The following is a 14,986-nucleotide window of genomic DNA, read 5'->3' as shown; positions in this document are numbered from 1 at the left end:
TGTACGGCTTGTGACTCTTCTATCGAATAACATGGGTACCAAGAAAAGGGCAGCCTCCATTCTGCCAGTCCCTCACAGAGAGCAGGGCTGGTCTGGTACCCAAGGCCTGATGTGAAACCTCAATGAGGGAGCGATGGACTTCTTTACATGGACTTCAATAAGCGGACTTGAAGTCTGGACTGATTGAAAGCCTCGGACTGTCTGGCCCTGGCACAGAATAGGGGAATGTCAGGCAAATATTACACTGCTACAGAAAATTAAAGCGACCGGATCCTCTTAGAGCTGGAATAACAACTGATACAATAATGGAGAAGCTACAAAAAGGACAGCACTACTAATTTCATCCTATGACCCAACACAAAGGCACTTATAGTTTAGGCGTCCAAAAGAGCCTAACCTTCTAACCATCTCCAATGAGGGTTAGTTGTGCACAGAACATATTACAATGAAATATTTTATCTGTAAGACAAAAATATTTGAAGATATAAGCTGAATGAGGCAGAGCCCCATTACCCTAGCCGCCAGTGATATTGCTTATACCTTCTAGGTGTCTACGGAGGTCGTCCGTCTCCTTTGCCTCTTGGTGCATATCCCTTCATCACGCATACTCAGTTATGAAGCAAAATGCTGTCACTCACGAATGACACTCTAAATACTAAGTTGCTTTTCAGTAGGCTGATCCACAATGTGAATGACACTTCAAGCAAAACAAAGACTTCAGGAGACTGACTCACTCTCCTATTCCACGTGTGCTATCGTAATACAAAATGCGAATCACACTTTTAGCAAACAATGGTTGATGGGAGCTGACCAAAAATCCACTTTACCTAATATTTTTATGTGTTATTTTTGTCTGTTAAACCAGACCTGAAAACAGGGAGGGGAAATGAGGCAAAATGGGACGACAGGGAACGAATGCCATAAGGAAAACGTCAAATAAATGTAATAACGGATTTGTGGACTTCACTGCTGAGGATTTTCATGCTGTAAAATCTATGCTTACATGGCAAAAGAGGGCTACAATGGCAATCATGGCAAACAATCAATTTCAAAACATTTCAAAAGCTACAATATGGACATCTGTACACAAATGTCTTATGCGCTATATTCAAGCAAGAAAGGAAGCACAGGTAAGTCATTCATTTTAAGACTATTCGCCACTACTATATAGAACATCTACAGCCTTAGGCGAAGAGGTCACTGCTTTGTAGTCTATGCAGAAAATGTGATCTACAACACATGCTTCAAACAGAAAACACTACTTACCCCTAACAATCAGGTTTATTCTGTAGTACTGCAGATTAACCTACTTACACAATGTAGAATAGTATGTAGGCTCATCACAGGCAGGTGCACAGACTATGGGGGTGAAGAAAACTAAATATGGTGAAGCTCGTGTCCAGAGGCATTGTGGGACTGGGGCGAAATTAAAAGTAATTCCCTTTTCCTTTGAAACCAAACCAAACTCTTAAAATAAAAGCAAATTACAGTATTACAAATCTAACAGTGGATGGCACAGCAAGTGATCCACAATGACCCATGATGCAACCCTAAAGTGATGGGAAAAGACAGTGATATACTTTTGGATTGCGAGAGGAAACGAGGAGGGGAGTGGGCACGTGAAACAATTCAGGCGTAGAAAGAAGATTTTAAACTGGAAATAGGGTGTTTTCAAGTAGGAGAATAAAGGTGGAGGTAGGGCGAGGAGGGGAGGTAAAAAGGCAAAAGAATGCCAAAATAAAGCATGGGATGAAGAGGTGCTCGCGATGAAATCATTCGCAAACAAAATAAGTTCCTGGGTTCTGTTCTATAAAACAAAGCTTTAACAAGAACAAAAAAAAAAATCGCTGAAAGTCATAACTGCTGGACTGGAACTGTATATTTTGAGTGCTCATCATAAAAAGCACTGATTTTCGTTTAAAAAAGTAACTCTATTTTTACTTGCAAAAAGTCAAAGCCCTTTCACCATCCTGCCATTTTCCTGCAAAATTATCCCTAAACTACAGGACAGCCGGGCTATGACAAGGATTTGGAGGACTTTGAAAGGGCAAGCACCACGAGGTTGATATCCCCGATTCCCCTGCTGGAACTGATAGCTGGCACACATCACCTCAAGGCTACCAGTCTCTGCAATGTCCTAGTGTGGCAGCCTCGGGATGTCTCAGAGGATACTCTAGAACCAAGGCAACACTTCCATCCTTAGGATGAACTTCCCTAGAATTTACAAACATCCCTTTTCTGCAAAAAATGACATTCGACGGATTGGAAACCTTGGAATAAATAACACCAGAAGGAAAATGTCACCTATTCCCTTGATTGCAGGGCATCGTTTGTACACCCAGGGAGAATTAGCCTAAGAAATACGAGGTGCTTCTGGAAGCAAGCTCGAACTAGGCTGCCTCACCGATTCCTGGGGTCAGGATCCCCTCGGTGAATATATAAACCCCTGGGAGAGGGACGCAATGGGTTACCGGCTGCTCAGAGCTGACATATTTCTCCACCATCCTCCCTTGCTACCTGGCCATGATACTACTGTGCAGCAATTACTGTAACTGCATTCTAACATGGAGGGCTTTGGGCGGGAAGCTGGCAGCAGCATGGATTTGCCATATGATCTCTGTCTCCATCCCCAGATCATAATTGGTAGCATGGGGAGGGTGGCGCTACATTGCCAAAGAGTGGTTAACGCTTCCCTCTCTGATGATCTGATGATGAGAACAAACCCATAAATACCCAGGAAATAATGTTAAACCACTCACCTCTCCATCTGGCAGTTGCTGTCATAGCTGAAGGCACATTTCATGATACTGTCGAGGGTCATTAGACTAACATATTGGAAAAGTTCCACTGATTTGCTTTGAACTGTGAGTTTTTCCCATTTATCCTGTTCAGGAGACACAAAAAAAGCTTAGGGTAAGCAAATGCATGAAACCGTACCTGTCCTGCTCTTTTCTGCTGAAGGCAATCGCTGTAGACATCAATAACAGCTTTTTTCGGTTCACAACTACCATCTTATGTGACTCAGTCTGCAAAAATCGTGATGATGTGTTACAAACATTAGCTATACGGATACATTTTTAATAATGAGGTTTGCCTAGCACTGTAGTACTATGTGCAATATTTATTAGGGGAACATGACACAACAAACAAAGAATATAAATCTGCAAATTACCTGCATAAAAGGTGATGGGAAGAACACTTGAAATAAGTCTAACCACTGGCAATCGCTTGGGGTAGCACTCAAACCCATCATTCTTATGCCCAACACAGTTTGGATCAGCCACATTCCAATCAATCTTGGCCCTTCTCAAACAGGAACAGTCTAGCCTGAACTAAAAGGCTGGATCCTCCCTGACCCTGAACACAAACATCTAAAATCTGGACTTTCGGGCAGGACTGTTCCTGCTGGAGCATGTGGAATAGCGAGAGAGGGAATGTCAGAGTTACAGTTATGGGTAATTGGTACTGGAAAATCCAATAGGGCTAGACCTAGGAAGCTGGTGCAATTTTTGATGTTTTTATTGAAAGCATATGCCACAAAAATAAAAGGAAGAAACATAAAGAAAACATCCTGTTCCATACATTAGCCAGATATACATATTACACAAAATAGCCATCACATATACTTAACAGAACAATATGAGTGCTTTGTACAAACCAGGACTACTTCGACAAAAATATAGAAACCCTTTTAGTTTGAAAATAGATCACAAGAAAATGTGATTTTTAATGGTTCAAAGAAAAGGTACTATTGGCTTTGAATTACTTTAATTTGAAGATATAGCTGAAAGGCAAAAGAATGACTAAAATGTTTTTAAAAAGAATAACAAACTGAAGGAAAAAAAGTGTTGTGTATTGTATGGAGGACTTTGACCCAGACTGTTTTAGATTACCGAACAGGGCTACCAAATGTGTAAGCACCTGCTGCGGTTGCCACATTCCTTCCAACACAAATATGAACTCCCAAACATCTTTGCAAATCTATCTGGTGTGAGGTACCAAGACATTAGCATTTTATAGCTCTCCTCTTTATAGTGAAAACAAATTGAAGATGTAGCAGCTATCTGCCATACAAACCCCATGTGTTGTCAGAAATCTCGGTGTCCGATTCCCTCTCCCATTGCTGTACACAGGCATGATTTATGGAGGAAGAAAGGTTCAAGGTACTTTAGTATAGCCATGATATGCCTCTGTGGCAGGTTTCTGTGTCAGTTCTAAAGCTAAGCATGCTGGGGGTCTAACAGCCCAGTGGAGTGACTGACTTAACCTATAGGTGTCCCGCCTGGTCAGTGCAAATTTAGCAACCAGGTCCTCCTGTGGCCATTCATCTCCATCATTGGAGAAGTCTCGTAAGGCATGAGAGCAGCCCTGAGTCCAATTAAAGGAGACAGGATTGACCATGGCCAGCGAAAATCTGGGTTATGTGTCAAGGTGGTAAGTGGAAAGAGAGGTCAGAAATGTCCATCTCTGCTGCACCTCTCTCCATTACGCCAGGAGTGTAGATTTCAGCAACAGCGGCTGGGGGGGCCCCCGTCCAGGCCGACAAAAGAAGCCACTGAAGCCCAGACAGAGAAATCAGGGAGAAAACTTGCTCTACCTGAACCCAAAGTTTGCCGCTGGGGATGTAGTTGCAGTCCAGGGAGAGGAGTTCTGCAGCAAGGATGTATGTGAGGTAATTTGGAAAACTGAAGCCATCCTCTGCTACAGGTATACATAGTGATGCCCTCGCCACTCTCAGGAACTTGCATCGCCGCAGAAAGTCAAGCATTTTGACCCGTTTGTATACGAGTCGCTTTGAGGATGGCTAGAGGGACAGTTTGGAGAACATACAACAGGTGAGGCATGAAGTTAATTTTAAGGCTATTAAGCCTGACTAGCCAGAAGATCCCCAGTTTACCCCACCAATAGAGGTCCTTGAAAACAGAAGTAAGAAGAGGAGCTATATATGCCACTTGTGCATAGTGGGAGACAGATCCACTAGGTAGGTATTAAATGATGTCTCCTATATGAAGCTACCTCTCTGGATCAGGTCACTGAAACTATTCAGGGGGTCTGCTACTCCTATGCCCCATGATTTTGAGAAATTGGTTTTAAATCCAGAAGCTTGAGAGAAGGACGTTAGCTCCCGCATCAGTGCCGGGATGGTGGTGTCTGGGTCAGTAATAAAGCAGTGGATATCGTCGGTGAAGAGAGCAAACTTATGTTCTCTGCCATCTATAATCATGCCATGAATTGCGGGGTTAGATTGGATCCTGGCCACTATCGTTTCCATCATAAGGGCGAAAACTAGGGGGTGGATAAAGGACACTCCTTCTGTGTAATGCTGGTGAGCATAATTAGAGGGGAAAAGGACACACTGTTCATAAGTTTGGCAGTGGGTTTCTGAAAGTTGGCATCAATGAAGGCCTTGGGCCCTAAGTGGATCTTATCTTGAGCCTTGGATAAGTATACTCAGTCAACCCTGTGAAACACCTTGACATCGAGGAAGAAGAGAGCCATTGGTTTCTTCCGCTGTTCAGCCATTTCCAAGTGTGCCACTGCTAAGCGTGCTGTCGTTTGTCTGTCTATTACAAAAGAATCCGGATTGAGGTGGAGCTGTAAGAGAAGGCCAGATGTGATGAAGATGGACCACAAGGATTGAAGCGAGCAATTTAATGTCACATTTTAGTAGCACTAAGGGCCTGTAAGAGAAACCATGTGAAGGAGGTTTTCCCGGCTTCAGGAGGACTGTAACATGAGATCCCAGCATGGTATCATTAACCATTCCAGAAACCAGAGAAGAACTGAACACCTTCTCAGGGTTTCTACCAGGAGGGAGGCATAGCTCCACCCTTCTAATGAATTCAACCCAGTGATCTTGCAAATATCAAAGCTGTCTAATGTATCGTTAATGAATAGCCCCAAAATCTTGTAAAATTTCTGGATAGAACATGTGTGTGGTTCTAATGCTGCAAGATGCCTCGAGACAGACCTCAAAGAGATACACTGGACATATTTAGCTAGTAATACCAAGTAATCTGATTCGGGTCAAGATGTCATCATATATGTATGTTAGCAATTGCAACCACAATGGATTGATAACAGCAGGGCATCATTTTATGGTGTGAGGCGTTTTGGAACAGACCCTCAGTGTAAATTTCATGGAGGTTGTTAGAGTGTGAAAAGGATAATAAAACTGTGGGATTAACTAAATAAAAAACGTCTGTTTAAAAGTGCAAGGCTGAAATGTAAAATGAGGCCTACACTGAAACTGACACAGTTAACTCGAAAATAATAATGAATCACCATCTAACTAAAATGTGTTTTATGTTTTACTGACTGTGGGTAATGAAAAAATAATAATTAAGAGTTTAGAAAATGAATAGTTTAACTTTGTGAAATGTTATACTGCATTGCACATTTTACTGTGTGTTTAAAAATGCTTGTGTAAAACTAATTCAGAATGAAATAATGTGATGCTTAGAAAATACTGACAGCAGTGGAAAGCTTTCTCTTCTTTCTAAACCATCCTGTGTGATGAACTAATGTCCGAGAGTAATGTTCTTGTGCTGAATCTAGATAAATTCGTAGTTTCCTGCTAAATAGTTTTATTAAAGAACAATGGCTTGCAGTAGTTGTGTAGTTTGAAACATGTTGTATTTCCTTGATGGAACTGGTGACGTTAATGTGGAAAGCTGAACAATGAGCAAAAGGAAAAAGCAGAGAAAAATGCAACATCAAGAAACGTGGAGAACCGTTGATTGGTTCTTGCCTAGTCACCCTATAGTCAACCAATGGCAGAGTACCTAGTTATTTTCTGTGGCTTAATATAGCAGTGTTTAGATGATGTAAGAGCAGTCCAGAGGAGATTTTCTTTTCTCTGAGAGCAGATTCTCTTTACCTTTGACTGACTGATTTCCTTTGCTGAGAGCAGACTTTCTCTGCTCCTGACTGTGTTTAAATGTGCTTTTTATTATTTCTGCTAATGAAATAATGTGCTTTCTGCCACTGACAGTTCATATGCATTAAGGCCAAACTTTACAGAACTGTTTCCCTATATGACACCGTCCATTGAAAGCTGACCATGAAGATGCTCATCTGAAGAAGATCACACTACTTGCTGAACCCATTTAAGGAGAGGTAGTATTAGATGTATCTGTTTTTCTTGCAGGTTTTATGTTTTTCCTTTAGAAGCAAACCACTGGTTTTTGTTAGCGCCAGAATGTTAGTTTAGGATGCCACATTTCCCAAGTTTCAATTACTCTATGAATTGATTATTCATTCATCTGCTGTAACTAAATGTATTCAGTCTCAATTATTCATGTGATATTGCTGCTATTATGTATGATTCTTCTTGAGTGTCTAACATTTTATATTCTGTGGAAGCTGAGATTCTTTAAAGGTTTTAGTCAATCTGTGTTATTCATGTATTACTATCAGTTGGTTCTGCGCTTGATTTACGTGATCTTAGCGTTGTTAATCTAAAGGGCAATAAATGTTTAAACTTTACCAAATTTGTGTGGTGATTCATGGCCAAAAAGGTCATGATGTGTTCAAGTTACTGACTTACTAGTTGATTTATTGATTATATTGGGAATTGATGGGTTGTTTTGAAACCATAAACTTTCTCACTATCAAAGTCAAAAGATCCATATGATCTCTTTGACGTGTCCAATTGTAGTTTGTTGTGGTAAATGGAAAATTAAGGACGTGATCACAAGGTCATCATAATTTTTGTGAAATAGCAAGCCCACCATTCCCATGAAGCCCTTCCTTATCGGATCCACTGGCATAAGCTGATATTCTCTTGCTTGACTCCAAAGCTGGTATTTGCTGGAGTCATGCATAGCAATGCTCTGGCTGACGAGATGAGTTTTTCTAAGAAGAACTGATTCCACACAAGAGCATGAAGCAGACTCTTTTGTGAGTGGTGGATTGACTGTCAGCTTGTGGCAGAGCTCCTGGAAAATTCAGGTTTCCCTGCTGGCAAATTTCAATCAGCTCCAGCACCGCTTACAAGAATTGCTTAGCCCACCCTAGGTTTAAGCTCTATATCCTCAATCCATCAAAATAAACATTGTTGTGAACTTAATTGCTAAGAAATGTAATCTTAAACACTTCTTCAGATTTATCTGCTAGAAAATGTCACTTAGTTTCAGCAGCTCTTCGAATTGCTTGGAACGCCCTAATTTTTAGCATATATATTTTTTCTTTTTTAATTACCAACTGGACTACATCCAGCAATTTAGCTACTAATGCTAGATATCTGACAGGGATATATTGTATATCTAGATCTGTCCTCGTCTATCCAAATTGTAAAATATAGTTAATCCTAGTCACTCACCGGGATAAATGAACAGACATGATAATAATGTACAGTGAAATTCATTGTAAGTAAAAGTTCTGCTGCATATTCATTGTAATTGAAAATCTGAGTGGGCAGTATGTTGGGCAGCAAAACACGCATAGCTCTAGCTACTGCTGAAATTAAAAACAAGCAATATGAATCATCTGTGATGCCAGCAATCACTGTTGTGGAATAGGATGACAGCAGTCTTCTCTGCCAGTCCTTATTTAGACGTTGCATTCTTGTGTAAAATGAGCATGAACAAAAATAAAATAAGTACTTCCCATAAAAAGAAATGTCTTGAAGAAACAGACTCATGAGGGTGCAAATCTAGGTTATGCTAATCTTAAATCTATAGCTGCTTACAATGACAAGGTTGTCAAGGTAAGTAAAGTTGATGTTAATAATAGTGAATCTATACACATCAAAATATATACTTTCCATGGCAATTTAGCAGTAGTCGATATTTTGTAGTCAATATTGTTGACGGTTGTTATTAAAAACTCCTTGATCTTATGATAGAACACCACACATTCCTTATGTTAGTAGCAATTCTTATTTATATGTATGCCATGATCTAAAACATACAGTGATCTCCTATATTGATAAAATGCCCTCTTTTAGACCCTACATTTCATTGTCGACTGACCGCGTATGCAGCCGCTGCTGCTTTGGACGTACAGTCCTCATAATAGAGGGCATATCTAAATAATTGGTTTACAGACTCTCTAGCGGTAGCTGGAAAGGTGTAGCATTTTTCTTTTTTTTTTATTTCTTAGAAAGCTAATATGTAATATGTTTGGTCAGAAAAAGCTTGCACATACTTTTGTTGCATTGAATAATGTAACAATTTGCTGTTTTCTTCAAACAAACTGCACATACACATCTACACCCGTGGAAATTTGAATTTTCTTAACATGGTTGTTTTGTAACGGTTCATCAATCGTTTTTGTAACATATGCAACTAAATTACACATGTGTTCAGACTGCTTCCATATGCCAGCCAATGGTATATGAAAGCAATGGTATATATATATATATATATATATATATATATATATGAAGGACTGATCAATTTTTTGAAATCCACTTGAGAAAGACATATGGTCGAAATGCCTTGTGAACAAAGATGTGATGCAGATGGAAACTATTGTGAATAAATGGAAGGATTGTCAACTCCTAGAGGTGCAGCAGAATTTTTGTGTTGTAGTACATATGTTTGGGTTGTGGTGAATCCCCGCTGCCTGCACCAGCAGTTAGAGCGCGCTGTTACATGACCGCCATTGTCTGCGATTTAATTTTTTATATATATAAAAAGGGGGAGTCTCAATACGTGTTTTCCTCATGTTAATTCGCATAGGGTTTCTTAAGAGGACTACAGCCCGAACCGCTGGAAGGAACTACACTAAATTTGTCCGAAAGGTAGCAGTTGGTCCAGAAAGCGCCCTTTTTGTTATTTGGTGTCTGCAACTATGGCAAGAAAAACAAAAAACAAACACAGGTTTTGAAAAAAGCCCCAGGGGTACTGGGGGTGAAAATATGAGGGGGCACATGGGGAACCCTTCTTAGAGCTTACTTGTAGCCCTGGGGACCACCAGCTCCACCGGGCACATTAATATATGCATGCTGATGGGTCTGCCCATGACCTGTGACCACCACTTTCCCGGTGCACTCTAAATACATGCTAAGGGCCTGCACCCCCCCCCCCCCAAAGCCCCGGGGACAGCCACCTCCCTGGGGCTAAACAATCAACATGGGGGGCACATGCCCCCAGCAGTCCTGGGAACCGCCACCTCTCCAGGGCTATTTATTTCAATTTGGGGGGGGGGGGGGCAGACAGCCCCCACAGCCCCTGAGTTTGCCACCTCCCTGGAGTTGAAATAAAAATAGGAGGGGGTCCGTTGTGGACCCCTGGGGACCACCACTATTTCCCTGAGGCTAAATTCAAGTTTGGAGGGGGCAGCGCATCCCCTGTTGTGGAGCCAATAATGGCCCTGAGGACCACCACCCCCAGACCCAGCTCCTGCTTTTTCCTTGGGTGCCCACCCCAGGACATAGGTGTTTGCTTTGACTTGGCTGGAGCTTTGACCGCTCCTACCACGTCACAGCAAACACAACTTCCAGCAGGAGAGATCTGTCAAAGTGCTCTTGCCCGCTGGAGGAGGATTTTTCATCTCTTTCCCTGCCTGCCGACATGTGGGCCTGGAAAGAGATTAAACTATTGCTCTTGCACACAGGGAGCTGTATGTTTAGCAGCTACCTCTGTGCAAGAGTAATGCCAGCTCCCGTAGGAGGTGGGGAGCTGGCTAGGACCGCAGGTGCCCAGAGGCTCCCCTGTGGTCTCAGGGCGAGAAGAAAGAGGCAAAATAAAGGTCAGAAACAAGCAGAATGAAGGACAGAAACTAGAAGAATGAGGAAAAATAAAGGTCAGGAGCAAGCAGAAAGATGCTCAACAAAGGTCCGCAACAAGCAGGAAGGGGCAGAATAAAGGTGAGAAAGGAGCAGAAAGAAGCAAAATAAAGGTGAGAAACGAGCAGGAAAATGGCATAATAAAGGTGAGCAATTAACAGAAAGAGGCTGAATAAAGATCAGAAACAAGCAGAATGAGGCACAGTAAATGTAGGAAATGAGCAGAAAGAGGCAAAATAGAGGTCAGAAATGAGCAGCCAGCAGCAGAATAATGGTCAGAAACAAGCAGAATAAAGGTCTGAAGTAAGCAGAAAGAGGCAAAATAGATGAGGGAAATGGGAAGAAAGAGGCAGAATAAAGGTCAGGAACGAGTCGAAAGAGGCAGAATGAAGGGTAAAAACTAGCATAAGGAGGTAAAGAAGAGGTCAGAAACCAGCAGCAAGAGGCAGAGTAAAGGTCAGAAATGACCAGAAAATCGCAAGCAGAAAGAGCTAAATAGAGGTGATAAACGAGCAGCAAGAGGCACAATGGAGGCCAGAAACGAGCAGCAAGAGGCAGAATAAAGGTCAGGAGCAAGTAGAAAGAGGCAAAGTAACAGGCAGAACGAGCAGAAAGAGGCAACATAAATGGCTGGAGAGAAAAGAGGCAGACAAATGAGCAAAAAACAAGCAGATGAGGCACAAAACTGAAGGTAGCAGAAGGTAGCTGACTGCAGGCAAGCTGGACAGGAGGACTGTGACAGGGAGAGCTGGCATGAGGACCTGCTCACGTGTGCCACCTACTTTTTTTTTTTACCACTCACCCACTGAGAGACCCACTCATACACTCACTCACAGACCCACTCACACACTCATGCACCCACCCACAATCCCACTCAGAGACTCACGAACCCACTGACAGACACACTCAAGACACACATCCACCCACTCAAAGATCCATTAAAGCACTCATTCACCCACTTACAGACCCACTAAGACACTTACACACTCATTCATAGACCCACTCAGACACCCACGTATCCACTCACTCATGAACCCACTCAAAGAACCACAGACTATTGCACGCTCTTACAGATCCAATCAGACACTCATGCACCCACTAACACACCCACTCAAACTTTCATGCACACACTCACAGACCCACGCACCCACTGACATAGTGAGGTATTCATGCACACACTCACAGACTCACTCGGAGGCTTATGCATGCAGAGCAGCATGGTTATAAGGGTGGCTGCAGGATCTGCGGCCAACTCCTGTTGCAGGATTGGGTAATTATAGGGGGTTGGCTTCAGGCTCCACAGCCAACACCCACCGTGCACGGCTGAAGGCTGTGTGTGGCACAGGGTTGGTGAGTTATAGCGCATTGGCTGCAAGGTCTGGCCACAGGCCAGGCCCTGCGGCCAAACCCTGGCCATGCACAACGCTGGTCACATTTACGTATAGTAATACAAATATTTTATGGTAAAAAACCATAGAAATTCACTGAAAAAGAAAATAAAGATTACAGGGTCATTATAGTTTTAAAACAGAATTGAAAAAAGCCATAGAAATTCATTGAAGAAAACAAAAGTTACACAGACGTTATAGTTAGGTTTTGAATTTTCTTGCCCAAAACCACAGAAATTCAGCAGGTAGAGTGATTTCAAGTAACTACAACTTGCACCCTAAGGTAACTATAACTTGCGCCCTTCCCATGCACTGCTAATTACCCCACATATTACAGCACTTGTGACAACTTTTATAATGTCATTGAAAATATAAATGCATTAGCAGTCAAATTATTGAAGACAAAACTCTGGGGTGGTGGCACGAGTTATTGTTACTTTAGGGTGCGAGCATCTTTGGCACCGTCTAACGTATCTTCACAAAATTTTACAAAGAAAATGTGCTGCTAATTCTTGTTATGCATGGAAAGTTTTGGAGTGGTCTGTCAAGTGGGGGTTGGGGACCAAGAACAAAATCACAAGCTTGGTTTTCTGCGCTTGTTTATACTAGAGCCCCCAGGTGAGCCACATGAAGGAAGCATGTAAACGTATTTAAAAAATAAAGGAGGACAGCACACAGGGCACTCCTCCTATGGCATTTTTAATGCCCTGGGGACCACCACCTCCCCAGGACTCAGTAAATTATAATGGGGGCTCTCTACCTCTTCGGAGTTTAAAAAAAATAAATAGCTGGGGGCTGCGCAGACCCACCCGGGCCCTGGAGACCACCACCTCCCTGGGGTTTTAATAATTAAAAATTGTGCAGGGGCCCTGTGGACTCTGTGACCACCACCTCCCCGAAGCTTAGTTTAACATCGAGTGGTGGGGTTGCACACCACCCACCCCATGCCTAGGAGACCACCACCTCACTGGGGCCCCCACGGCTGCCCTCCAGGCGTTAATAATGGCAGTAGGGGCCCCGGGGTCGAAATTAGCCTGGGAAGGGGGGCCGTGTTCGCCCCATTCCCTACTGAATTAGGGCAGGGCTCCCCCTCTACCATGAAAAAAAAATATTTCAAGGCCGTACCCGGGGGGTGGGGGGGGTGGGAGGATATAGTCCCCTAGGCCAAAATTGGCCTGGGGATGGTGGCCGTGTGGCTGTGGACTTTGTTAGATAAAAGGTTTAGGTGAGGTTCCTTTGTGGCAGAGTACCTCACACAGCTACTGACACACCCACCCAGACACTAAGATACCCACTCACAGATGTACTTGGATGCTCACTCGGACACTTATGCACCTACTCAGACATTCACGCATCCACTCTGAGACCCTCTCAGACATTCATGCATCCACTCACAAGCCCACTTAGGCTCATGCTCCCACTCACAGACCCAGTTAGACACTCATGCATCCACACACAGACCCTCTCAGAGACTCATACACCTATCATAGACCCACTAAGACTCACACTCACTCACAGACCCACTTAGACACTTATGCACACACTCAAAGACTCACTCAGACTTTCATCCACCAACTCATAGACCCACTCACACATTCACGCACCCACTCACAGACCCTCTCAGACACTCAAGCACAGTCCCAATTAGACACTCACGCACACACTAACAGACCTACTCAGACTCGCACCCACTCACACACCCACTGACAGACCCACTCAGACACTCTCACCCATTCACAAAGCGACTGAGAAACTTATGTACTCACTCACTCACACACTCACTGTCAAAGGTTAGTGGAAAAAACATTTTAAAAAACCTTAGAATTTCACTTAAAAAAATAAAGGTTACAGGGACTTTGTAGTGATGTCACTGACCATGTCATAAGTGATGTATTATGTGAAGTCATAAGCCATGCACTGCAGGGGAGTAAGTTATAGTTAGCTCAGGTTACAAAAACTGCTGAATTTTACTGGTTTTGAATGACTGAAATGTGAGTCAAACTGTAACGTCCCCGTAACCTTTGTTTTTTTCAGTGAATTTCTAAGGTTTTTTTAAATTCTATTTCCTAACCATAATGTTCCTGTAACCTTTGTTTTTTTCAGCGAAAAATATATATATATATATATATATATATATATATATATATATATATATATATATATATATATATATATATATATATATATAAAAATATAATAAACCTAATGGCAGTCGCAAGTAGGTAGTTATAGTGAAGACACAGTTTCCATAGGAAGAGCATTTTTGTTTTGCCAATAACTTGGGCGCCACTTAACAAATCTTCACAAAAGTTTCAAAACCTATACTTTGGTCAGTCCAGCTGCTGTCTTGAAAGATTCAGGGTGGTCAGTCAAGCAGGGGCCAAGAAAAAGGGGAGTCCTAAAACATGTTTTCGCCATTCATTTTTTCATGTGGTGTTTAGACACACCTACGGCCCAAAGTGCTGAACGAAATTACCAAATTTAGCATAAAGCTACATCTTGGAGCAGATTGTGTTTTTTATAATTTGGTGTAAATCCATTCAGTAGTTTTAGAAATATTAAAGGTCAAAGAATATAGATATCTAGGAACACGGATCATACGTGGATCCATCCATCGTGGATTCACGGATTCACGTGTCAAACCAAGAATCTCATTGGCTGACCCCAATCTGACAGGGAAATTATGGCCACTGTTTTGATTCATCAGAGAAACGTCTCTGGGGCAGAAATGTGTGGGGCAATGGAGTTGATGGGGTCAGGGTAGAGGTTCCCTGACTTCATGTGGTTAATATATATGTTTCAAAACAATAAGTAATGGGCAGAAAATGCCTTAAAACTTTTTCCTGATGTTTTTTGAGATCCG

At 42.3% G+C, this 14,986-nt stretch overlaps 1 protein-coding gene across 1 annotated transcript in view; it reads right to left on the bottom strand.

Moving 5' to 3' along the window:
- The window catches only part of LOC138293478 (cytochrome P450 4B1-like), a 159,628-nt gene that overhangs the window by 87,738 nt on the left and 56,904 nt on the right, over nucleotides 1-14,986 (bottom strand). Inside the window, exon 5 of the mRNA XM_069232717.1 lies at nucleotides 2,760-2,884. Coding sequence (XP_069088818.1) covers nucleotides 2,760-2,884 — 125 coding nt within the window. The remainder of the gene's footprint in view (nucleotides 1-2,759; nucleotides 2,885-14,986) is intronic.

Source organism: Pleurodeles waltl, chromosome 4_2 (assembly GCF_031143425.1).
Source record: "Pleurodeles waltl isolate 20211129_DDA chromosome 4_2, aPleWal1.hap1.20221129, whole genome shotgun sequence".
Classification (NCBI taxonomy): Eukaryota; Metazoa; Chordata; class Amphibia; order Caudata; family Salamandridae; genus Pleurodeles; species Pleurodeles waltl.
Note: the sequence above shows the minus strand (reverse complement) of the source record. Positions and strands in the feature narration are given on the sequence as shown.